This window comes from Eulemur rufifrons, chromosome 11 (genome assembly GCF_041146395.1).
Source record: "Eulemur rufifrons isolate Redbay chromosome 11, OSU_ERuf_1, whole genome shotgun sequence".
NCBI lineage: Eukaryota > Metazoa > Chordata > Mammalia > Primates > Lemuridae > Eulemur > Eulemur rufifrons.
This window is the reverse complement of record NC_090993.1, coordinates 1098811-1112386: the sequence shown is the minus strand read 5'-3', so window position 1 is coordinate 1112386 and position 13576 is coordinate 1098811. Positions and strand designations below refer to the sequence as shown.

General features: G+C 56.5%; 1 protein-coding gene across 1 annotated transcript; it reads left to right on the top strand.

Annotated features, from left to right (window-relative positions):
• Positions 1–868: 868 nt before the first annotated feature.
• TLR5 (toll like receptor 5) lies at positions 869–12564 on the top strand. The gene is made up of 2 exons (XM_069484594.1): positions 869–903; positions 8841–12564. The coding sequence occupies exon 2, from the start codon at positions 8845–8847 to the stop codon at positions 11416–11418; it is 2574 nt and encodes an 857-aa protein (XP_069340695.1). The 5' UTR covers positions 869–903; positions 8841–8844; the 3' UTR covers positions 11419–12564.
• Positions 12565–13576: the final 1012 nt, after the last annotated feature.

The window sequence follows — 13576 nt, the reverse complement described above, 5'->3', positions numbered from 1 at the left end:
CGGGGACAGGAAGGTCCATCTTCTCGGGTTTTCCAGGCAAAGCAGAGTTTCCTTCCCCTAAGCGCCCCGGCTCCCGGACACACGCGACACATTCCGCTGACCGGAATCTGTCACTGAGGTCATCCCAGTGCAGCCTGAACTCTGGCCCGGCGGCAGGAGCACTGCGCCGGGAGTCCGGGGCCGGGCTGGGCTCCCCGCCGCGTGGCCGGGCCTTCGGTCCGAGACTCCCGCTCTGTGCGGCGACAGGACGGGAAGGGGCGGCGCGGGCCTCGATGGCCTCCAGGACACTTTGCAGTCTGCAGAGGACCAAGCGTGACCTCTGCCCCTTCACCCTGGCCCCGGCCGCCCCCAGGGGGAGCCCCTCCCTCGGGTCCAGGGGCCCCTCGCCCCCCACCGCCGAGCGCGCTGCGTCCCTCCCGGCAAACGGAAGCTTCGCCCGTCCCGCAGCCACCGAGCCCCGCCGCGGGCGCGGGAGGTCGCCCCGCTTCCCTGCGAGAGCGGAGAGGGGCGCGGGCTGAGGGGGCGTGTCCGGGAGGGGCGGGGCCTGGGCGGTGGGGGGGGCCCCCCCTGTGGGGTGGTGGGCGGGGTCTATGGGGTCGGTGGGCGGGCCCTGGGCGGGGCGGGGCACGCCGGTGGGCGGGGGCCTGGGCGGTGGGCGGGGCTTTCGGGGACGGTGGGCGGGGTCTATGGGGGCGGCGGGCGGGCCCTGGGCGGTGGGCGGGGCCTTCGGAGCTGATGGGCGGGGCCTACGGGGACGGTGGGCGGGTCCTGGGCGGGGCGGGGCGTGCCAGTGGGCGGGGCCTGGACGGTGGGCGGGGCCGGCGTGTCTTCCGGAGCCCGGGGCCGAGGGCGCCGCTTGCGGGGAGGAGCAGCCGAGCGGCGCGCGGCGGGGACGTCCCAGAGGTGAGCGCGCTGCAGCCGGAGGGGACCTGCCCGCCCGGCCCTGAGTCGCGGGCGGGACGGGGCTGTTCCAGCTCTCGCCCCCACCGGGCGTCTGTCCCCGCTCGGCGCTGTCTGTCCTGCGGCGCCCGCGAGAGGCGGGGGCCCCTGGGCCCGGGGGTGGGGACGCGTGTCCTGTGGACACCTTGTGCCCGGCAGGCGGGACGCGAGGAGACCTGGGCAGCGGCGAAGTCACCGCGTCCTCGCCGTGGGCAGCGCGGTTCCCTCTGGTCGGTTCCTCATTCGCACCTTCCTGTCCCCCCGGGGAAGGGGCCGGCAGCCTGTCCCAGGCGGCTCCGTCACTGTCCTTCTCGGGAAAGGGAGCTAGATGCTCACCTCCGGCAAGGCGGTGAAAATCCAGAAAGTCGCCGAGCTGCTCGGCAAAAGGCCTGAGCACCCTGCCACACAGCACCGGGTAGTGTGGCCTGGCCAGGGCTCCCTCATGTTGGGGGGAAAAGTCTGCTTTTGGAGATGATGGCCTAGTGGCTACGCTCCTGTAGAACCGCAGTTGGAAAGCCCTTTCCTAAGGGGCGAGGGTGGCTTGGGGACCGCACTGTGGTTTGCTTGATTGACTGTCCCGGGGCGAGGGCGCTGCCCCAGGAAGGCTGGCGAGGCCATGCTGGGCGGGACTCGATGGCAGCGGCTTCCCCAGTGGCGGGTGCGCTGTGTAGTTACCTGGTGTCTGGAACACGTCCGTCCAGCACCGGGAACCACAGACAAGCGGCTTCACCGCAGTGGCCCTCGGATGCTGTTGCTGAGCAATGACCTAATCGATGCGACGCCCTGTTTGGGTGGCAGGTGCACCCACCTGTAGTGACATGCTTTCGCTCGGTGCCTGGAAGAGGACGTTGGTCATTACCCACCAATGCTAGGTGTAGCTCCCACGCGGGAGCAGGCAGGCCCAACCCACCTGGGTTCTGCAAAGTTTGTCTAAGATCTCTTGGCCTCCTTGACCCACCTTATTCTCGTGGGCAGAAAACAATTCCCAGTGTGCCACGCACAGCCAGCAAGAAGGGAAGCCCTGAAGCAGGACCCTGGGAGAAGTTCTGCGGGGCCAGATGCCGACCCTTCAGTTGCCGGACTGTGGGGAGGTTGCAGGGGGTCCCAGAGAAGGGATCTGGGCTAGAGCCAATTACCAAGCAGTAAAACAACAATTTATATTTTAACAATCAGTGTGACTATGCCCATGCAAGCAGGCATAACTATCAGCCCGACTGGCTCCTCCATCCAAAATGATGACATTTATAGCTCTGAGCAAAGCAAGAAGCTTTTAGGTTCTGTTCTCTGATTGCAAAACCAACTCTACCAGCTTTTTAGCTTTGTGTCAGAGGAGGGAGGACCTCTCCTGAGGAAGGGATATCTAGCACAGAGCCTTCTTTGTTTATTTCTGTACATGAGGAAGTTTGGCTTTGCTAAGTGTTGAAATCGAAAATAGTACTGTTTGTTTGTCTCTGCATGTTCACAGGCTTGTACAGCAAGAAAACATTGGGATGTCCAGTTATTGAGTCCAGGTGTGTTTATTTCACTCTTAACTTTGTGGAAAGGAATGCAGAAGGCAGATCCAAATCTTCTGTTAGATCTCTGAAGCTTAGGTGCTTCCCAGCTCCGGTTTCATGAAGTCCCCTAATGTGTGAGCCGCACGAACAATGTCCTCTTCTCTGTGCCACAAACCTAAGATTGAGGCATAGTCCCTGCTGTTCAGAAGCTTCGAGGTCTAGGTGGGAAGACAAAACCAGCACCTGTGAAATAATTAGAGAGCAATTAAGTGCAAAATTTTATATCGTCTGCTAGCTCAAAGAAGACAGCCAGTGTGGGCTGGGAAAGACAGAGGGCTTTGCAGAGCTAGCTGGTCTTAAGCTTGACTTACAAAGGGCATTCAAGGACCAGGACAGACAGAGGGAAGGAAACTGGAGGATAATATGAAGCTCAGAGCAAGCAAAGGCACCTGGTGTCCACAAGAGGCAGTCCAAATTCCCTGCCTCCCTTTCGGGCTACATGTCTTTTCACACACCCTGCCATCTTGGCTTCCCTATAGGGCTCTGACCTTGTAGTCTTTTCTGCATGCCTCTTTCTTTTGTGCTCACTCTCTTGTGCTCACAATGCTCTGCTGGGGGATCCTCTTCGTTTTCTAAGAAGCATCTCAATGGGCACTTCTCCAATGAGGACTTCCCTGGCTGGTCCCTACCCCAGTCTCTGAGCAGAGTTGGAGACGTCCTTCTTTGTCCTCCATTGCTCCTTGCAAAAACCTCTGCCGAAGCTCTTACCACCTGCACTGCCCGTAGGAGTTGGGGGGTCTGTGCCCCACTCACCGAGGCAGGGCTGTGTCTCACTCATCCAGGGATACCCTGAGCCACACTTGGTGTCTGGCACCTAGGAGGCATTTGGTAAATGATTTAGGGAACAGTAAAGGGCCCCCTACTTGGAGCAGAAGGTGTGGGTTGTGCGTGGTTGGGGATCTAAGATTGGATAAAGCAGCTGGAGCTCGTTCCCGGAGGCCTTGCGGAGTGTAACGCGGTGGTAGCGCTCGCAACCCTTAGCCACCCCTGCTGCCCTCGCTGTGGAATCCTTGATGTGGCCCCAGAGTGTCCTCTGCAGCTCCCACCAGCTGTCCCACCAGCTCGCGCCGTGGACTCACACGTTCATCTTCTGAGCCCCTCCAGCCCCAGACAGCGCCCGAGGCCTGGGCTGTCTCTTCCCCCTTGGCCATGCTGCTGGGCAGCCTCTGCCAGGAGTGCCGCCTGCCGCCCCCCGCTGACTGCTGGTCACTAGGACTCCACACCTACGTCCGTGTGTGCAGAAGGCGCCTCGGGCTGGGTTTGCAGGTTCCCCTCTGTGCTCCACAGCGCCCCCTGCTCGCCCTCAGCCTCTATCACACCCGCTTACGGCTGCCGGTTTCTCGGCGGTCTCCCTGCTGGGCTCAGAGCCGGGGCCGCGTCCACACCGCGCGCTTCCCCGCCGGGCTCGGCCCAGCGCCAGGGCCGCGTCCACACCGCGCGGTTCCGCCCCTCGCGCGCCCCCTGCCGGTCTCCAGGAGAAGCGCGTCTCCAGGAACCGGAGAAATCGCCCCAAGCTCAGCTGCTTCCTTTGCTCGGAGGAAAACGATGTACCCTGCCCAGCTCCCCCTCCTCGAAGCCCGGATGCACCTTCTTTGCGGTACTGTCAGGTGCTTCACTCTTCAGGGCTGAGAAGGATTGGGGTGAACGTGTCAGCATAGCCCCTGTCACAAAACTCATGCAGAGACTTGGTCCTACCCAGCCCAGGACAGCGGGGCAAGGAGCAGACCTCCAGGTCCTCAGGGCTCGAGGGGCCGCCGGTGCGCCAGCAGCTGCAGCAGCATCCGGGAGTTTGTTGGAAATGCAGCTGCTCAGGTCCCGCCCTGACAAGAGGATGAATCAGAATCTCCGTTTCAACAAGGTCCGTGGCTGCTTCCCAGGCAGGGGGTGGTTCCAGGCTCCGTAGGTTTCGCAGCGTGTTCCGTTTTGATTTTGGTTAAAGATCACAATGACGAGTCAGTTTGCAACTGGATTCAAATCCCAGCTCCACAATTTAATTAACTGTGAGACCTTGGGCAAGAGCTTACCCTCTCTGAGCACCAGTCTGATCATTTATAAAATAATAAAAAGCACTAGAAGTCAACTCTTGAACCGCCAGGACTCCCTTCATCCTAAATTTGAAATCCAACAATTACGCGCTGCGTCCTAGCACGGCCACATCTGCCCAGTCACGCTGCTTAGAAATGTCGAACTCTGAAGGTCACCTTGGCTCTGTTTCCCCCTAGAAACCCACAAGGGCCTTTGGTCAGCAAGTTCTCTGCTCGCTGGAGAGTAGAGACGGTGGAATCATCCTCATCCTTGTGCTTGAGTCGTTGGAAATGAAATGACCACAGAAATGTCATGAAAAATGTCCGGGTCCTGGGGAAAAATCTCCTACCACAGTGATTTTTCTTTTTTCTCCTCCCCGAAGTTACAAGCAAGAAAGATGCCGTGTGACTGAATGGCTTAGCCGTCCACCTTCTGGACGAGAGGCTGGGCCAAAGGTTTCTCAAGACCCCGTCAGCCGTGATGTTCTACACACCTTGATTTACAAAATGGTCTTGATCTTTTTAAAAATCCCGTTTAACAGAGAGACGCAGAAAGTTTCCAATTCTTCTACAGAGCAAAATGCTGAATGGGGACCCGCCCATGGATGCTGAAGGGGACAGGGACTGAGAGGCTAAGCCTGCGTCCCATACCCACGCTTGAAACTGGTCCAGGATTTTTGTTGCTGTGTGAACTTCGGAGAGACTCTCCCGGGCACCGACTTGGAAATGAGTTAAGTGTTTTTCTTGGAGAGTGAGTCTTCCGTGCTCGGTGCCCCCGTGGCCCCCGGGTTTGGGCCCAGCAGGAGAAGCGGCCTCTCCGCAGCTCCACGCCCAGCTGGGAATCCTCTGCCCTGACCAGCAGCCTCGTTATTTGCCGGGGATCGAGTAAGAACTCAGCACGGGAGCAGCCCTTGGTTCAGCGGAGACACTCGCAGGCCCACGGTGGAGCCCCCGGAGAAGAGCCACCCCCAAACCCCGGCTTGTGTGTTTGCTACGCGGAGACTCCCCCGGGCTCAGGTGAGCAGCTTCGCTGTCCAGGCAATTAAGTCAAGAAAGGGTATCTGCCCGGCTAATGGCTGGGATTAAAGCTAAATGAATTCAGCTCAAATGAAAGGGATACTGACCCTTCTCCCTCTGGCCTCATTATCTTAATTAACAGGGCTTGGCGGGAGTACTGAGGCCGGCATTGATTGTGCCGTTCCTGGTTTTCTCCCTCAAGGCCCCAGACACAAGTGAACTCAGCCTTAGTAATAAAAACCCAATACTCAACAGCCCTCGGATTTTCTCACCAGCCCTTTTCCCCTGAGAGCGTCACAGGGCTCTGAGCTGGAGGGACCCTTCAGACTGGCGCTTCCCAAAGCACGGCTGGGGACCCCTGGCCTCCAAGTGCCTGCATGTGGCTATAAAAGGTTCTTTCCAGCCTCCACCAGGCCTGTAACCGGAATATCCAGGAGTCAGGTTTAGGAATCAGTAGTGGGTTGGTTGGTTGGTTTAATTTTTTAAAATTGTGGTAAAATATATATAACCTGAAATTTCCATTTAAATCAGTTTAAGTGCAGAGGTCAGTGGCGTTAAGTACGTTCACCCCCGTCTGTGTCCAGGACTCTTTCGTCACCTTGAACTGAAACCCTGTGCCCAGTACACAGTGATTCCCCAGGCCCTGCCCTCCCCCCGCCCCTCGTGGCCTCAGCTCTACTTTCTGTCTCTGTGGGTGTGTCTGTTCTGGGCATCACTAAGGACTTGTGATAATTGTTTTGGTGGAAATGGGCTGGTTTTCGAGAGAGGGACAGGGCAGGGCAGCTATTTCAAATAGTGGGCGTGGGGGAAGGCTCTCATCTGAGGAAACATCACAAGGTCCAGCCACGTGAGGAGCAGAGAGGAGGTTCACATGGAGGCAGCAGCATGTGCCAAGGCCCTGGGGTTGGCAGAGTCTGGAAAGGCAGATGTGACCCCCAGCTGGAGGTCCCACCCTGGGACCTGGGAGGCGCTGGCTGCTCCTCCGCCTCGAGTACTGGCCCCAACATAACCTCTCCTTCCCTCCTTCAGGTCCCTACTCACATGTCATTACGTCACAGACGCCTTTCCTGACCACCCTATAGACAGAGCCACCACCCTGGCCCTGGCATCCTGACCCCTTTTTCCTGCTTTATGTCCCCCACGGCTTTACCTCCACCTGATGGTGACTATTTCTTCTTTTATTGTCCGATGCCTCATCCTCCCCTGGAACAGAAGCTCCGTGCAGGCAGGCTTGGCCTGTCTTGCTCACAGCTGTCTCTCTAGCTCCTAAAACAATGCCTGACACATAGTAGGTGCTCAGCAAATATTTGTTGACTAAGTTATCGAGGAGAAAAATGGTTGAAGAGGATACTGAAGAGGCCGGGCGCGGTGGCTCACGCCTGTAATCCTAGCACTCTGGGAGGCCGAGGCGGGAGGATTGCTTGAGGTCAGGAGTTCGAGACCAGCCTGAGCAAGAGCGAGACCCCGTCTCTACTAACAATAGAAAGAAATGATCTGGACAGCTAAAAATATAAATAGAAAAAATTAGCCGGGCATGGTGGCACATGCCTGTAGTCCCAGCTGCTCGGGAGGCTGAGGCAGGAGGATCGCTTGAGCCCGGGAATTTGAGGTTGCTGTGAGCTAGGCTGACGCCATGGCACTCTAGCCCCAGCAACAGAGAGAAACTCTGTCTAAAAAAAAAAAAAAAAAAAAAAACACGATACTGAAGAGACAGGCAAGAGCCAGTCCGTAGATGTCCTTGTAGGATTTTATTCTGAGTACGGCGGCGAGGAAGGGCAGGCTCTGGTGCAAAGAGGAGCAATAGCAACTGAATTATGTGTTTAAAAGAACACGTTGGCTGCTGTTTGGAGAACGAGAGCAAGACCAGAAATGAGAGAGGTTAGCAAGGGGTCTCTGGGGTAGCCCAGAGAAGAGATGGTGGTGGCTTGGACTGGAGCAGTGCGCAGCCTGGGAGCGGGGATGGAGCCAACAGGACTTGCTGATGGATCGGATGCAGGAGTGATGGTTAAGAGGATGCGGGTGACGCAGCTGTTGTCACCCGAGCTCTGGGTGGAAATGCTGGGGCCACTTACTGAGATGGCAGAGACATCAAGAGCGATGACAAACATTCTCACCAAGTTTTTCCTAACGATTACTACATTTTGATACTTTGAGTCAACTCAGCAATCGATGCCGACCTCTGCTGTGCTGCACTTTGTGTGCTGCAGCCCCACGGTTTCTGGGGAGACCCCGCCACAGCTGAGCCCGGCGCAAAGCACAGCCTCGGCGGGGCTGGCGGACCCGGGCACCCTGACTGCTCCAGGCCTGTCCACGCTGACCCGGAGACTTGGCCGGTGCGGGGATCTCCTGGGATTCGTGCTCTTTGTAAACCACGACGTTCTTCCTATTTCTTTCTTTTCTTTCCCCTTTCATTCTCCTGGCCCCTGAGCCATGTCACTCTCTCCTTACCCTCCAACAGAGGCTTTTTGTCACAGTTAGAGCAAACTGCGGACTTCTCGGGTGCTTTGCCCGTGGAGACTCCGAGCTCTCTGAGGCTGGGCTGCTCCCATGTCCCCTCCTCACTGCGCCCGGCACGGCACCGGGAACAGACGCCGGACACGTCTACTCTGCAGCTTTTGCTGCTGCCCCTGCGGGGGACACTCAACCCAGACAGCCGGTCAACTCCCCCCGGACTTAACCACACGAACCGGTTTTGGGTTATTGTTTGGCACTCGCACAATCTCACAAACGCCAGGCAAGCAGGAGGTGCTTAGCACATATTTATTAAACAAACGTGACTCCTTGTGGGGATGACGTGAAGTCCCAATTTCTGCCTGATGAGATGACTGTGTGTGCACACAGTAGGGCTGGATAAACGCAGGTGGAGGGGTCACCTGGACAGCGCAGGGGGGACGTCGGGGGCTTATTTTCCACGTTATCAGCTGAGCCTTCATGGGCCAGGGACGCGGTGCCGGGCTGGAGTGAAGCAAAGATGTGTCTCTTCCTGCTGTTTTCCTCAATTTCCCTCAACAAATCTTGAATGACTGAAGGGACCAACGGATGAATGAACAAACCTAGAGTTATTACAGAGATTCAGTGAACTATTTCTAAAGGACCTAGAACGGTGCCTAGTGTGTAGGTAATTCAGTATAGACGCTCGCTAGAAAGAGCAAGGACGGCTTTGTCTGCACTTGCCAACAGCCACGGTCACGGAGTCAGAAGAGGCCAGGGCTCGACGGGGACGGGCACATCGTAGAGGAAACCCCAAGTTCCGAGGCCCCAGAGCTTCGATGCCCATGTTCTCATTGTCCCTTCTTCTCCGCAGGACCATGGGAGACCACCTGGACCTTCTCTTAGGCGTGGTGCTCATGGCCAGCCCGGTGTGGGGAGTCTCTCCCTGCTCCTGCGACGGCCAGATGGCTGTGTATCTTTCCTGCAACCTCACCCAGGTCCCCCCGGTCCCCAACACCACCGAGAGGCTCCTGCTGAGCTTCAACTACATCAGGACCGTCACCGCCTCGTCATTCCCGTTCCTGGAGCAGCTGAAGCTGTTAGAACTGGGGGCCCAGCGCACGCCCCTCACCATCGGCAGAGAGGCCTTCAGAAACCTGCCCGATCTCAGGATCCTGGACCTGGGCGGAAGTCAGATCGACTTCTTGCACCCAGATGCGTTCCAGGGGCTGCCCCGTCTGTTCGAGCTGAGACTGTTCTCCTGTGGTCTCTCCGATGTTGTACTGAAAGATGGTTATTTCAGAAATTTAAAGTCTTTAACTCGCTTGGACTTGTCCATGAATCAGATTCGTAGCCTTCACTTCCATCCTTCATTTCAGGAATTGAATTCCTTAAAGTCCATAGACTTCTTCCTCAACCAAATACACACCCTGTGTGAGAGCGAGCTGCAGCCGCTCCGAGGGAAAACGCTGGCCCTCAGGCTCGCGGCTAACGGGCTGTTCGGCACCACCGCAGCCGACTGGGGCAAATGCCCCAACCCGTTCAGAGGCGTGGTGCTGGACACCCTGGACGTTTCGGAGAACGGCTGGACGGTGGACGCCACAGGAAACTTCAGCAGAGCCATCAGTGGAAGCCAGATTTCCTCTCTGAGTCTTTCCTACCACGTCATGGGTTCCGGGTTTGGCTTCCACAACATCAGAGATCCCGACCAGAGCACCTTTGCCGGCCTGGCCAGCAGCTCGCTGACCCGCCTGGATCTTTCCCATGGGTTTATCTTCTCCCTGAACCCCCGCCTCTTCGAGACACTCAAGGACTTGAAGCTTCTGAACCTTGCCCACAACAAGATAAACAAGATCGCAGACGAAGCGTTTTACGGACTTGACAACCTCCAGGTTCTCAATCTGTCCTATAACCTTCTGGGAGAACTTTACAATTCAAACTTCCACGGACTAACTAACGTGGCCCGTGTTGATCTGCAAAAGAATCACATCGGGATAATTCAAGAGCAAACGTTCGCACTCCTGAAAAAATTAAATACCTTGGATCTCCGAGACAATGCTCTTCAAACCCTTTCTCTCGTTCCAGGAGTATCTACCATCTTCTTGGGAGGGAATAAACTGATGACTTTGCCCAGGGCTGGCCTTGAAGCCAGCTTCATCCAGTTATCCGCGAACAGGCTAGAAAATATGGATGAACTCTACTTTCTTCTTCAGATACCTCACCTCCAGATCCTCATCTTAAATCAAAATCGCCTATCCTCTTGCATGCGAAGTCCTACCCCTTCCAAGAATCTCAGCTTAGAAAAACTTTTGCTTGGAGAAAACATGTTGCAACTTGCCTGGGAAGCTGGGCTTTGCTGGGATGTTTTTAAAGGTCTTTTCCACCTCCGAATTCTACATTTGAATAACAACTACCTTAATTTCCTTCCACCAGGAGTGTTTAGCGATTTGACTGCATTAAGGGGACTCAACCTCAACTCCAACAGGCTGACAGTTCTTTATTCTAACGATTTGCCTGCTAATTTAGAAATCTTGGATGTATCCAGAAACCAACTCCTCGTTCCCGATCCTGATTTATTTGTATCCCTTAGTGCCTTGGACATAACTCACAACAAGTTTATTTGCCAGTGTGAACTTAGCCCTTTTATCCAGTGGCTCAATGAGACCAATGTCACTATATTTGGGTCTCCTGAGGACGTGATCTGCTCGTACCCTGACTCCCTCTCTGGGGTCTCCCTCTACTCTATCTCCACAGAAGGTTGTGACGAAGAAGAAGTCTTAAAGTCCCTGCAGTTTTCCCTTTTCATCTTCTTCACTGTCACTTTGACTCTCTTCCTCGTGGCTGTCCTCGTGGTCACAAAGTTCCGGGGCTTTTGTTTCACCTGTTACAAGACAGCCCAGAGACTGGTGTTCGGGGACCATCGCTGGGAAACACAGTCCGATCCGTACAGATACGATGCCTATCTGTGCTTCAGCAGCAAAGACTTGGAGTGGGTGCAGAGCGCTTTGCTCAAACACCTGGACTCCCAGTACAGTGACCAGAACAGATTTAACCTCTGCTTCGAAGACAGGGACTTTGTCCCGGGGGAAAACCACCTCACCAACATCCAGGATGCCGTCTGGAGCAGCAGGAAGATCGTCTGTCTTGTGAGCAGACACTTCCTTAGGGACGGCTGGTGCCTCGAAGCCTTCAGCTACGCCCAGGGCAGGTGCCTGAGTCACCTCAGTGGTGCCCTCATCGTGGTGGTGGTCGGGTCCCTGTCCCAGTACCAGCTGATGAGACACCAGTGCATCCGAGGGTTTGTGCAGAAACGGCAGTACCTGAGGTGGCCTGAGGACCCCCAGGATGTTGGCTGGTTTCTTAGCAAACTCTCTCAACAGATACTCAAGAAAGAAAGAGAGAAGAAGAAAGACGATGGCATTCAGTTGCAAACTGTAGGAACCATCTCCTAAGCAAGAGAGCAGTTTCCAACTTCTCTCAACCCGCAAATAACTCTTCACTTTGTATTTCCCACCGAGTCACCATTTTGGGGTCCTTTTTGGAGGTTTTTTGGCTTCTGCGAAAACAACATAAATCTCTTGATTTTCCTATCAACACGGTGTTTTGCCTCACTGACCTCCAAATGGAAAATAACAGATCTAGAAAACTGCAGCTGCCCCGAGAGATTCCCACTCTCCGTTAATTTCCTTGCAACCCGACGATACCGCTCTGCAGTTGTGCCGGCTGCGGGACGCGGCCTAACCACGGGAGGGGCGGCGTGGGCGAGGCTGCCGACGGCCAGCAGGCTTTGTGCAGCATTCGGTCCAAGATAGGCTGGTCCGTGACTTGGATGCTCTGTGCCCTGCGAAACAACGCCGAGCGGAAAACGGGCAGCAGAAGGGGCCGGTTTCCTTCGTCCGCCCTGGGCACGGTGCCGTTGTTGGGTGCAGGTCACGCGTCGCCTTAGGGATCAGAGGTGGCCCCAGGGAAGATGAGGTGGGAACAGCTGCATCTCGTGTTCTACCCGCGGGTCCTGCAGGTCTCGCCCCGTGAGCCGTGTCCTGCCACACGCTGCCTTCATTTCAGCCTGGCCCTCAGGACCCCCCGTGATTGAGCGCCAACCTGCCTTTTCAGCTTCATTTCCCGCCACACCTCATTCATCAGCCTCGTGGGCTGCAGTGCAAAGACACGACTTTGCGCACCGATCCTGGACTGAGTTCTGCTTCGGCTGCTCCTCAACCGCGGTGGCACGTCCCTGCTGGGCCTCGGCTTTCCCATGTATGGGCGTGATGCCACCTACCTCGTGGAGCTGCCGTGAATATTGCATCGGCCCAGGGTGCCGGCTCCTCAGATCTGTTCCTCAGTCGCCCTAGTGGCTGTGACAGTCGCAATGTCTTTGAAATTGTATATTTTTTAGCTTAAGAGAAATTTATACGTATTTTGCATTCTTTTCTTTTTTTCACGTTTATTAATATAGACATGTTTTTCTGCAAAGGCACTGGGAAAATTTAAACCAAGGCAGGTGTGCCAGAATTACCCTGTAACTTCACGTATGGCTTCCTCCAAATCCCCCGTACGCTCAGGTGAGCACCCTCAGGGCGAGGAGCACAGGTAGGCCTGGGACTCGGCACTCGGAAATGTCACTCCCTTCCCCTCCCTCACAATCCCGGGTCCTCCAACACACACACACACACACACACACTGGCTAGTCTCATCCCGGCTTCCCTCGGCCGCCTCTGTCTGATCCGTGACACTGAGCTTGCCCGGAACCCAGCGATGGTATTTTTCTCATACGCGCCATGCACACGCCACTCCACCTCTTCCCTCTGGAACGTTCTCCCATCTCTGCACATCCACCCTGCGTGTTCTTTAAAATCCATCCCGTGAATCCCCCTGGAATCCCTCCCACCCAAAGCCTTTTCCCTTTTGTGAAAACTCTTGGCGTTTTATCTGTTCTTTCAAAATGAGCACTTACTACTTTCTGCCTCCTCGGAGAGTCACGAGCCCGCCTGGCCGCCAGCTCCCCTGGACGGTGGGCTCCGTGGGGAAGGACCCTGTGTTCCATGTCCCGCCCTTGCTGGTTTCAGGACTACGTCTGCCCCGTGAATGTCCTAGACTAGCACGGCCACCCGTTCTTTGTGACCCACAGATTCTGCCAGTGACATGTGGCCTGGTGATGTGCGGGTGTGTTTTTGTGTATGTGAGGACCACCTAGGCTGTGAGGCCCTGCTGGCAGGACCCTGTCTTGTCCATCTAAGTACCCCAGGCCCAGCGTGGTGCCTGGCCTGTAGTATGTGCGTGACAAATGCCCAGTGGCTGAGCAAGTGTGCTGGGAAGCCCAGCCTGCCTAGCTTCAGCGCCTGCCACTGTCACGCTTCCCCTGGGAGGGGCAGGCAGGGCAGGGCTGTGAGAGCGGGACGTCCACGGAGGCGCTGGAGGGTGCAGGGGACCACAGGCTCTGAGACGCCCCATGCACCCCGTCTCCAACAGCCCGGCGTGGCTCGGGGCTCCCGGGTCACGAGACGGTGGCCGCCTGGACTGGCAGCCGGGAGCTGGGCCGGAGAGGGAGGGCTGGAGACGGGGGAGGAAGACAGAATCCACAGGAATCTGCAGGGGGCGAGGTCCCCTCGA